Here is a 12,352-nt window from a genome sequence, read left to right as displayed (position 1 = left end):
CTACAAGGAGGACACTTTCTTCCTTACCATCAACCACTGCAACAGGCTCTACTCATTACTTGTCAGCTCCCACTGGAACCGTACTGGCCCCCCTACTCTCCTCATACACAGATGAAATCACTGAGGTCAACACAAGACTGAAAACTTTAAGTCCAGAGGACACAACCGTATCTACTCCCACTGCAACTTTTTTTGATGGCCACAGAGTGAGCATCTTATTACCTGAGATTACAGGTACAAACTTGGCCCCCAAAAGTCCTGAAATAACAGTACTCCCTATTTCTAGTACCTTTACTGATAAACCAAGCACACAGACTAATATAAATAATGCACCTCCCACGTTTATGCCTCATGTGTCCACCAGGGACTTACCTCCTCCATCTGCCCCTGAAACAGATTCAATAGATGTGGAAGCCACAAGATCCCTAGAATTCACCTTAGGATCCAGGGATACCATATCCACCTTAGCGCAAATGTCCCCTATGGGGACATTCCCTTCTAACCCAAATCATTCATCAAAAACACCAGAAAACCCCACAAGAAGCCCCAGAAATTCTCCCTTGCTCATCATGACACAGTCTGCACAGATGCTCCTCACCATGCAAACAGGTCGCCCTGAAGCTACGTCACAGAAAAAAATGCCATTGCCCACATCACCAATGATCTCCTGGGCAGGGACTCTCTCGGTTAAGACCGAAAGTTCTACACACCCAGAGGTGACAAATCTCATGAGCAGAGGCCCTGAGGATGTGTCAAGGACAGGTTCTTCCCTTGTGGCACCAAGCAGCTCTTCCTCCCTCGAATCTATTCCTGCCCCGACCTCACCTTCGCCTGTGTCTCCTGCAACAGCAGGAACTGGCCCGTCCTCTCCTTCTCCACTCACCACTCTCTGGACCTCTGGCCGTGTGAAGACCACAGACGTGGCGGGCACAAGCTGGGATGCTGCCCATTCCCTTGCAAATGTGAGCGACACCACAGTTGAGACACTGGCCACCCCCCAAGCCCCCACCCATACAGAGACTGTTCACCTTTCCAAAAGGACAGCCGTGAAAAATGTGGGGTCCACCAGTTCTGGACTTGAAATGCATTCCTCTGTCCCAGCAGGCTCGGGGCCATCCAAGGTCACTGCTCCAGTGGTTACCTCAGCCACCATAAGGGAAACCACTGTTTCCACATCAATGCCTGGCTCTTCTGAAACTCCATGGTTTGAGTCAGAACCATCGTCCTCTGTGGCCCCCAGCCTGACGGCAACCAGCACCTCCCAACCGATGGGCTCGGCCACGGAGACAATGGCTGTCTTTTCCAGCATGGCCACTGATGGTAGGTCCGACGTCTCCAGGACAGAAGACATGTCCTCTATCAGGACACCCTTTTCTGGCCCTGCTCACTTCACCATGACACCAGACACCCCCACAGGAATGCCCAGGCTCTCTGCCTCCCCTGCCATGACAGAACCTTCAGGAATGTCCCCAACCATGCAAACAGGTCACCCCAAAGCTACGTCACAGGACACATCTTCCTTGGGTACGTCAAAAATGGCCTTCTTGGCAGGGACTCACTCAGTCGCAACTGAAAGTATATCACACTCAGGGGTGACAACTATTATGAGCAGAGTTCCAGATGATTTGTCAGGAATAAGCACCTCCTTTATGAATGAAATCAGTTCCCCCTCATTCCTGGTGTCGCTATCTGCCACAAACGTACCTTCACCTTCTTCCTCCAAATTACCAAGGTTCAGCTCCACCTCTCTCAGTCCAACGACCTCTTTTTTCAGTCCTGGCCTGGTGAGGGCCACAGACATGGTATTTAGAAGCTCTGAGCCTGGCACCAGTTCCCCTCCCAATTTGAACAGCCCCTCCCTTGAGATCCTGGCCATTTCTGAAACTTCCACGGATACAGAAGCAACTCACCTTGCCCAAAACACAAGTGCTGCAAGTGTGGGGACCGGCAGTTCTAGACACGAACTCCATTCCTCTGTCCCGATCTACTCTGAGTCATCCAGGGTCACATATCCGGTGGATACTGCCTCCTCTTTGGCGGAGGCCACTCTCTCCACATCATCAACACCTGTGTCCTTTACGACAACAACATTTGAAACAGTGCCACTTTCGCATCCAACTTCTGACCTGAAGGTGGCAAGCACAGCCGTGGACTTCAGCTCAGCTCCGTCTACTCCTATGCCTTCACCTCCTCAGTCTACTCATCTTGTGAGGAGTCCCTGGACTGGGGCCACAGATATTCTGCCCTCAGCTGAGACCTTGCCAGCTGACACATTTTCACCCTCTTTGTCAGAAGCCATGGCTTCCTTTGCGACGTCAGGAGTTCCAGGTGTCAGCTCCATTGCCTGCTCATCCGGTCCATTTTGTAAAACAGAACCAGTCCTTGGGGATGCTTCTTTGTCCCCCATTGCAGGGATCCTGCCTTCATCAGCTTCAACATCATTCCCATTTTCAACCTCCACTGCCACTGACTCTTCAACCAGCCCAGCCCCCCATGGGATTACTTCCGCACCAACCCCTCCACGTGCAGGAGATGCCACCCGTGGGGCAGAGATGAGCACTGGTGGTGGGCCCTTGGTTATGGTCAGTAGTCTGGAAACTTGGACCCAGCCAGTCAGGACGTCTTTATCACCCCCTATGGATACCAGAATAACACAGAACATGGACTCGGGAACAGCGACAAGTGCTTCTCAAGTATCTCCACACTCAACACAGTTGACAAGTAAGACCCAGATAATTATTTGTTGTGGAAGGTTGTTCATGTATTGTAGGATGTTGAACAGTATTCCTGGCTAACTCACTAGATGCCTCTAGCACCCTCTGCATAGACAGTTACGACGATTGCCCCAGGCTGAGATCCACTGAATTAGAGAATTCTTGGGGAGATTCCTCTCCTCACATGGATGTTTTTTCCTCATGTCCTGCCTTTATGGACGTTTTTCCTCATATCCTGTCTTTGCATTTTGGACACCATAAGATCCTGAAATTTGAGTATTAAATTAATATAAACAATGGTTAGTATATAAGTTTATGATGCAGACAAAACTATCAGTTCAGATTTCCACACAATCAGTCAATAGCTGTGATCTTGGCAAATTATGATCTCTGAAACCCCACTTTCTATTCTTTAAAAGACAATAATAGGGCATCCTTTCAATATTCTGGTTATGATCAAAAAGAGAAAGGATGCCAGGTGCTTTACAATTGCTCATCATCATCATCACCACCACCATCATCAAACACACAGGAATCATTTTAGAATGTCTACTCTCAGAAATACATTTTTCAGGGTATTCTCAGTAAAAAAGCAACCTGGCTTCGCCATCAGAGTCAAAATCCCCTTAACTTTGTCTCTCCCTGCACCCAACTCCCATAGGCTTTGTGGTCGCTACTGAGGAGCTTCCAGGTAGTTCTTCCTCCTTCCTGGAGCCATATTCTGAAGCCCTGGCCAGTAGTTGTCATCCCAGACAGTGACACTTCCCCCAGAGGTTGACTTCTAGTCACATTGGACAGCTAGTGTAGTCCCTGACAAATTTAATTCAGTAAACATTTGTAGTAGAAGTAGTAGTGACAGTAGCAATAGTAGTTGTAATAGTAACAATAGTAATAATTCCAGTAATAATAACAGAAGCAATCACTCTAGTAGTCATAGCAATAGTAGTACTAATAATAGTAATAGGTGGTAATAACAGTAGTGACAGCAGTAATGGTAAGTAATAGCAGTTGTAGTAGTAACGATATTAACAATGGTAGTAGTAATAGCAGTAATGATTGGTAGTAGCAGCGGTGTTAGTAACAGTAGTGACAGTAGTAATAGTAGTTAGTAGTGATAATGTCTTATTGTGAGCCAGAAGGCACTGTTCTTGGTGCTTTTTTATTAACACTCTGAGATGGCCGCTGTATTTTTCCTTACTTTGTAGATGAGAAAATGGAGATCTAGCAAGATTTGGTAGTCCATCTATCTATTTAGTGGAGGAGCCAGAATCTTGGTGTGGGATTATCTTATTATAGAACCCAAGCTCTAAGCACAATGACACATGGTCTCTCTCAAGTAAGAGACCTGCCTATGTATATATCTATCCATGTGTTCATTCATTAATTAATTCACTGATTAGCAAATATTTGTCGAGCACCTACTATATGCCAAGCAGACAAGCATTCACAGCTGTTACCAAGAAGATGGTGGGATGTGGTGCAGTGCAAGGTCAGATGGTATGAAAGGAGGTGAGAGGGGAGAGATGAATTTTGACATGAATTTGTACAAGTTGATTTCACCTGGAGTTTGAAGTAGAACAGAAAGTAAGAAGTCTAATGAAAGATGGTCATGTCAAGCAGACAAAACTGCTTGAACCAAGACTCAGAGGATGGCAAGTACAGAATACATTTGAAAGCAGGAAGGAGTCATCTTGGGAGTTACTGCCCAAATGGTACAGGAAGAGTAGGGGAATGCCAGTCACAATTCCTTTCCCCGTTCCCGAAGCACTAAGGTACATTTTGGGCAGAGACATTTTTCTCCCTTTCCTCATGTGGAGAAAAAAAATAACTCTTGCCAGTCCACTAAATGGTAATGATTCTCTCCAAATTGTGCGTCCATCCCACAATTCACAGGACTACCATCAGGAGGGACAGAGAGGGCACAGACCACTGCCGCCGCAACCTCAGCCACCAGAGTGTCTACTCCCACTTTGGGAATGCTGACTGTCCTCAGGACATCGGGTAAGACGGCCAGCACAAGCACAACAGGAGCGATCAGCACAACCTCAGATGTTTCCCCTGACGTTCTGGGCAGGACAGCCTCCTCGGCCACCAGACTGGGAGCAGAGACGAGCAGCACAGCAGTGTCCAGAACAACCCCGTCCACGTTCAAGAGAAGATCAGCAACCACGCCTGCACTGGCCATTGGTTCTGGGGCGGAGACCAATACAGCTTTTCCAACTCTGGCTGTTTCCTTTGGCGAGCCAGAGGCCAAAACCTCATGGGTTACCCATCCTGTGGAGACCAGCCCAACTGTCTCCAGGGGAACCCTGAATGTTTCCAAAAGCAAATCAGACAGCACACCTGCAGTGGTTACCAGTTCTGCAGAGGAAGACAGTTTAGCTGCTTCAATTTTGACTGCCTCCCCCAGTGTACTGGGGATGGTGAACTCACTTGTGACTAGTCCTGGGACAAAGACAAGTATGTTTATTCCAAGTCTGACTGGTTCTACAGATGAACCAGAAACTACAGCCTTATGGGTCACGGCACAGAGCAGTTCATCCATTGCAACTTCAACTGTCTCCCCTCATGCGCCAGGGCTGGTGACGTCACTGGGCACTACTTCTGGAACAGAGAAGAGCCCAGCTGTTCAGACTCTGACTGAGTCCTCAGGTGAGCCAGATACAACAGCCTCATTGGTTACCCATCCCGGGACACAGACCAGTTCAATCATTTCAACTTTGACGTTTTCTCCTGGTGTATCAGGGGTGGAAATCTCACAGGTAACCAGTTCTCGGGCAGACACTGGTGGAACTTTTCCAACTCTGACTAATTCCACACCTGAACCAGAGGCCACAGTCTCATGGGTCACCCATCCTTTGGCACAAGGCAATTCCATTGTTCCAACTATGACTATTTCTCCTCATGAGCCAGATAGCAGAGCCCCATGGGTACATTCTCCAAAGACTAGCACCTCTGTTTCCAGGGAAACTCAAAATATTTCCCATACTGAATTAGACATGGTACCTTCAAGAGCCACCAGCCCTCAGGCAGAAGCCAGTTCAGCCATGCCAACAATGACTGTCCCACATGATGTACTCAACATAGCAACCTCCCTGGTCACTAGCTCTGGAAGAGAAGGCAGTTCAGCTATTCCAACTCTGATTGTTTCCCCTGATGAACCAGATACAGGAGACTCCTTGGTCACCCAAACTGCAGAATCCAGCCCAACAGTTACCAGGACAGTTCCCAGTGCTTCCCATACTGAATCAGACAGTAAACCTTCGATGGCCACTAGTCATGGGGAACAAACCAGGTCAACTCCTCGAGCTAGGACTGTCCAGCCTGTTGTACCAGAGGTAATGCCCTCCCAGGACACAAGTCCTGGGGCGGAGACCAGCACAACTTCTTCAACTTTGCCTAAACCCCAAATTTCTCAGGAGACCACAGCCTCATGGGCCACTCAGATTGACACGAAAGCCACATCAGATGTTACAACTCGGGCTCTGTCCCTTGCTGAGCGAGATACAACAGTTTCTATGGTCACCCATCCAACAAACACCAGCCTAATTGTTTCCGAACTGACAGCCAGTGTTCCTCATAGTGATTTACACAGCGCAATATCAACAGCAACAAACCCTGGGGCAGAAGCCACTTCAGCCATTCCAAAGACAACCGTCTCCCCTGGTGTGTCAGGGCTGGCGACCTCATGGCTTGCTACTTCTAGGGCAGGAGCAGGTGCAAGTTTTCCAACGCTGACGGATTCTCCACGTAAACCGGACGCCACCATGTCCTGGGCCACCCAGTCTGAGACGGAGGCAAGTTCAGTTGTTCCAACCCTGACTGTTCCCCCCGATGAACCACATACGAGAGTCTCCTTGGTCACCCGCCCTGCCGGGTCCAGCCCAACGGTTCCCGGGACAGCTCCCAGTGCTTCCCATGGTGAATCGGGCAGCGCACCCTCGGTGGCCACCAGTCCTGGGGCGGAAACCGGGTCAACTCTCCCGGTTAGGCCTGGCCTACCTGTTGTATCAGGGGTGGTGACCACACAGGCCACGAGTTCTGGGGCCGAGACCGGCGCAACGTCTTCACCTTCGCCTGATTCCCAAGTTCCTCTGGAGGCCACAGACTCATGGGCCACCCACCCTGGAGCACAAGCCAGTTCAGCGGTGCCAACGATGACTGGTTCCCCTGATGTATCGAGCTCCGCGAGCTCACTGGCCACCAGTTCTGGGACAGAGACCGGCACAACTTCTTCACCTTTGCCTGATTCCCAACCTCCTCAGGAGACCACAGCCTCATGGGCCACCCAGTTTGGCACAGAATCCGTGTCAGCCTTTCCAACTCCGACTGTTTCCCCTGATGAACCAGATACAAGAGTCTCCTTCAACACCCACCCTCCAGAGTCCAGCCCAGCTGCACCCAGGACAGCTCCCAGTGTTTCCCATAGGCAACCAGACAGCGTGCCCTCGGTGGCCACCAGCTCTGGGGCAGAAACCAGATCAACTCTTCCAGCTAGGACCGTCCAACCTGCTGTCCCAGGGGTGGCGACCTCACTGGCCGCGAGTTCTGGGGCTGAGAGCAGCGCACCTTCTTCAACGTTGCCTGATTCCCAAGGTCCCTTGGGGACCACAGCCTCACGGGCCACCCAGTTTGGCACGCAAGCCGGGTCAGCTGGTCCAACTCCGACTGGGCCCCCTGGTGAACCAGGCTCAACAGTTCCTGTGGTCACCCATCCCCCAGAGACCAGCCCAGTTGTTTCCCAAACAACCCCCAGTGTTTCCCACACTGAATTCGGCAGGGCAGTCTCAACAGGCACAGGTCCTGGGGCAGGAGCCAGTTCAACTGTCTCCACTCGGACTGTCTCATCTGCTGGACCCGCGACGGTGACCGCACAGGCTACCGTTTCTGGGGCAGAGACCAGTACAACTTTTCCAACTTTGACCACTTCCCCCGATCAACCGGAAGACACACCTTCACGGACCACGCATTATGGGAGAGAAGCCAGTTCAGCTGGTTCAACTCAGACCGATTCCTCTGGGGAGCCAGATACAACAGTCCTGTTGGTCACCCTTCCTGGGGAGACCAGCCCAGCGGTCTCCAGGACGATGCCCGATGTTTCCCATGGCATATTAGACAGCGTACCCTCACGGATCGCCAGCCCCGGCACAGAAGCCGGGTCAGCTGCTCCCACGGTGACGGTCTCCTCTGGTGTCCCGGATGCGGTCACCCTAGAGGTCCCTGGCTCTGAGACGGGTGGCAATACAGGTATTCCAAGCCTGACTCTTTCTCCTGGTGGAGCAGCGACCACAGCCTCACTGGCCACCCATCCTGTGGTGCACACCGGTTCAGCCAGCCCACATCCAGCCGTCTCCTCTACTGTGCCGGGGCCGGTCACCTCACTGGTCACCACTTCTGGGGAAGAGACCAACAAAACTTTTCCAACGCTGACTCATCCCCCACATGGGCCAGAGACCACAGGCTCGTGGGTCACCCATGCTGAGACAGAAGCCAGGTCCATTGTTCCATCTGTGACCAGCCCGCGTGGTGAGGAGACAGAAACGGCAGCCCCAGGGTTCCTTTCTGCGGGGACCAGCACGCCTGCTTCCGGAACAAGTCCGCGTTTTTCCCCTAATGAATCTGGAAACTTGCCCTCAACATCCACCGGTCCTGGGGCAGAAGCCACTTCAGCCATTCCAACGACAACCGTCTCCCCTGGTGTGTCAGGGCTGGCGACCTCATGGCTTGCTACTTCTAGGGCAGGAGCAGGTGCAAGTTTTCCAACGCTGACGGATTCTCCACGTAAACCGGGCGCCACCATGTCCTGGGCCACCCAGTCTGAGACGGAGGCAAGTTCAGTTGTTCCAACCCTGACTGTTCCCCCCCGATGAACCACATACGAGAGTCTCCTTGGTCACCCGCCCTGCCGGGTCCAGCCCAACGGTTCCCGGGACAGCTCCCAGTGCTTCCCATGGTGAATCGGGCAGCGCACCCTCGGTGGCCACCAGTCCTGGGGCGGAAACCGGGTCAACTCTCCCGGTTAGGCCTGGCCTACCTGTTGTATCAGGGGTGGTGACCACACAGGCCACGAGTTCTGGGGCCGAGACCGGCACAACGTCTTCACCTTCGCCTGATTCCCAAGTTCCTCTGGAGGCCACAGACTCATGGGCCACCCACCCTGGAGCACAAGCCAGTTCAGCGGTGCCAACGATGACTGGTTCCCCTGATGTATCGAGCTCCGCGAGCTCACTGGCCACCAGTTCTGGGACAGAGACCGGCACAACTTCTTCACCTTTGCCTGATTCCCAACCTCCTCAGGAGACCACAGCCTCATGGGCCACCCAGTTTGGCACAGAATCCGTGTCAGCCTTTCCAACTCCGACTGTTTCCCCTGATGAACCAGATACAAGAGTCTCCTTCAACACCCACCCTCCAGAGTCCAGCCCAGCTGCACCCAGGACAGCTCCCAGTGTTTCCCATAGGCAACCAGACAGCGTGCCCTCGGTGGCCACCAGCTCTGGGGCAGAAACCAGATCAACTCTTCCAGCTAGGACCGTCCAACCTGCTGTCCCAGGGGTGGCGACCTCACTGGCCGCGAGTTCTGGGGCTGAGAGCAGCGCACCTTCTTCAACGTTGCCTGATTCCCAAGGTCCCTTGGGGACCACAGCCTCACGGGCCACCCAGTTTGGCACGCAAGCCGGGTCAGCTGGTCCAACTCCGACTGGGCCCCCTGGTGAACCAGGCTCAACAGTTCCTGTGGTCACCCATCCCCCAGAGACCAGCCCAGTTGTTTCCCAAACAACCCCCAGTGTTTCCCACACTGAATTCGGCAGGGCAGTCTCAACAGGCACAGGTCCTGGGGCAGGAGCCAGTTCAACTGTCTCCACTCGGACTGTCTCATCTGCTGGACCCGCGACGGTGACCGCACAGGCTACTGTTTCTGGGGCAGAGACCAGTACAACTTTTCCAACTTTGACCACTTCCCCCGATCAACCGGAAGACACACCTTCACGGACCACGCATTATGGGAGAGAAGCCAGTTCAGCTGGTTCAACTCAGACCGATTCCTCTGGGGAGCCAGATACAACAGTCCTGTTGGTCACCCTTCCTGGGGAGACCAGCCCAGCGGTCTCCAGGACGATGCCCGATGTTTCCCATGGCATATTAGACAGCGTACCCTCACGGATCGCCAGCCCCGGCACAGAAGCCGGGTCAGCTGCTCCCACGGTGACGGTCTCCTCTGGTGTCCCGGATGCGGTCACCCTAGAGGTCCCTGGCTCTGAGACGGGTGGCAATACAGGTATTCCAAGCCTGACTCTTTCTCCTGGTGGAGCAGCGACCACAGCCTCACTGGCCACCCATCCTGTGGTGCACACCGGTTCAGCCAGCCCACATCCAGCCGTCTCCTCTACTGTGCCGGGGCCGGTCACCTCACTGGTCACCACTTCTGGGGAAGAGACCAACAAAACTTTTCCAACGCTGACTCATCCCCCACATGGGCCAGAGACCACAGGCTCGTGGGTCACCCATGCTGAGACAGAAGCCAGGTCCATTGTTCCATCTGTGACCAGCCCGCGTGGTGAGGAGACAGAAACGGCAGCCCCAGGGTTCCTTTCTGCGGGGACCAGCACGCCTGCTTCCGGAACAAGTCCGCGTTTTTCCCCTAATGAATCTGGAAACTTGCCCTCAACATCCACCGGTCCTGGGGCAGAAGCCACTTCAGCCATTCCAACGACAACCGTCTCCCCTGGTGTGTCAGGGCTGGCGACCTCATGGCTTGCTACTTCTAGGGCAGGAGCAGGTGCAAGTTTTCCAACGCTGACGGATTCTCCACGTAAACCGGGCGCCACCATGTCCTGGGCCACCCAGTCTGAGACGGAGGCAAGTTCAGTTGTTCCAACCCTGACTGTTCCCCCCGATGAACCACATACGAGAGTCTCCTTGGTCACGCGCCCTGCCGGGTCCAGCCCAACGGTTCCCGGGACAGCTCCCAGTGCTTCCCATGGTGAATCGGGCAGCGCACCCTCGGTGGCCACCAGTCCTGGGGCGGAAACCGGGTCAACTCTCCCGGTTAGGCCTGGCCTACCTGTTGTATCAGGGGTGGTGACCACACAGGCCACGAGTTCTGGGGCCGAGACCGGCACAACGTCTTCACCTTCGCCTGATTCCCAAGTTCCTCTGGAGGCCACAGACTCATGGGCCACCCACCCTGGAGCACAAGCCAGTTCAGCGGTGCCAACGATGACTGGTTCCCCTGATGTATCGAGCTCCGCGAGCTCACTGGCCACCAGTTCTGGGACAGAGACCGGCACAACTTCTTCACCTTTGCCTGATTCCCAACTTCCTCAGGAGACCACAGCCTCATGGGCCACCCAGTTTGGCACAGAATCCGTGTCAGCCTTTCCAACTCCGACTGTTTCCCCTGATGAACCAGATACAAGAGTCTCCTTCAACACCCACCCTCCAGAGTCCAGCCCAGCTGCACCCAGGACAGCTCCCAGTGTTTCCCATAGGCAACCAGACAGCGTGCCCTCGGTGGCCACCAGCTCTGGGGCAGAAACCAGATCAACTCTTCCAGCTAGGACCGTCCAACCTGCTGTCCCAGGGGTGGCGACCTCACTGGCCGCGAGTTCTGGGGCTGAGAGCAGCGCACCTTCTTCAACGTTGCCTGATTCCCAAGGTCCCTTGGGGACCACAGCCTCACGGGCCACCCAGTTTGGCACGCAAGCCGGGTCAGCTGGTCCAACTCCGACTGGGCCCCCTGGTGAACCAGGCTCAACAGTTCCTGTGGTCACCCATCCCCCAGAGACCAGCCCAGTTGTTTCCCAAACAACCCCCAGTGTTTCCCACACTGAATTCGGCAGGGCAGTCTCAACAGCCACAGGTCCTGGGGCAGGAGCCAGTTCAACTGTCTCCACTCGGACTGTCTCATCTGCTGGACCCGCGACGGTGACCGCACAGGCTACTGTTTCTGGGGCAGAGACCAGTACAACTTTTCCAACTTTGACCACTTCCCCCGATCAACCGGAAGACACACCTTCACGGACCACGCATTATGGGAGAGAAGCCAGTTCAGCTGGTTCAACTCAGACCGATTCCTCTGGGGAGCCAGATACAACAGTCCTGTTGGTCACCCTTCCTGGGGAGACCAGCCCAGCGGTCTCCAGGACGATGCCCGATGTTTCCCATGGCATATTAGACAGCGTACCCTCACGGATCGCCAGCCCCGGCACAGAAGCCGGGTCAGCTGCTCCCACGGTGACGGTCTCCTCTGGTGTCCCGGATGCGGTCACCCTAGAGGTCCCTGGCTCTGAGACGGGTGGCAATACAGGTATTCCAAGCCTGACTCTTTCTCCTGGTGGAGCAGCGACCACAGCCTCACTGGCCACCCATCCTGTGGTGCACACCGGTTCAGCCAGCCCACATCCAGCCGTCTCCTCTACTGTGCCGGGGCCGGTCACCTCACTGGTCACCACTTCTGGGGAAGAGACCAACAAAACTTTTCCAACGCTGACTCATCCCCCACATGGGCCAGAGACCACAGGCTCGTGGGTCACCCATGCTGAGACAGAAGCCAGGTCCATTGTTCCATCTGTGACCAGCCCGCGTGGTGAGGAGACAGAAACGGCAGCCCCAGGGTTCCTTTCTGCGGGGACCAG

General features: G+C 54.0%; 1 protein-coding gene across 1 annotated transcript in view; it reads left to right on the top strand.

Annotated features, from left to right (window-relative positions):
- The first annotated feature begins 569 nt into the window (after positions 1–569).
- MUC16 (mucin 16, cell surface associated) overlaps positions 570–12,352 on the top strand; it is a 70,837-nt gene continuing 59,054 nt past the window's right edge. Inside the window, exons 1-5 of the mRNA XM_054562133.1 lie at positions 570–2,721; positions 4,608–4,952; positions 5,880–5,990; positions 6,324–8,504; positions 9,184–12,271. Of these exons, the coding sequence (XP_054418108.1) occupies positions 570–2,721; positions 4,608–4,952; positions 5,880–5,990; positions 6,324–8,504; positions 9,184–12,271 (7,877 nt within the window). The remainder of the gene's footprint in view (positions 2,722–4,607; positions 4,953–5,879; positions 5,991–6,323; positions 8,505–9,183; positions 12,272–12,352) is intronic.

This window comes from Pteronotus mesoamericanus, unplaced genomic scaffold (genome assembly GCF_021234165.1).
Source record: "Pteronotus mesoamericanus isolate MK-2021 breed Mesoamerican mustached bat unplaced genomic scaffold, CSHL_Meso_final scaffold_636, whole genome shotgun sequence".
Taxonomy (NCBI): Eukaryota; Metazoa; Chordata; class Mammalia; order Chiroptera; family Mormoopidae; genus Pteronotus; species Pteronotus mesoamericanus.
This window is presented reverse-complemented; position numbering and strand designations above follow the sequence as displayed.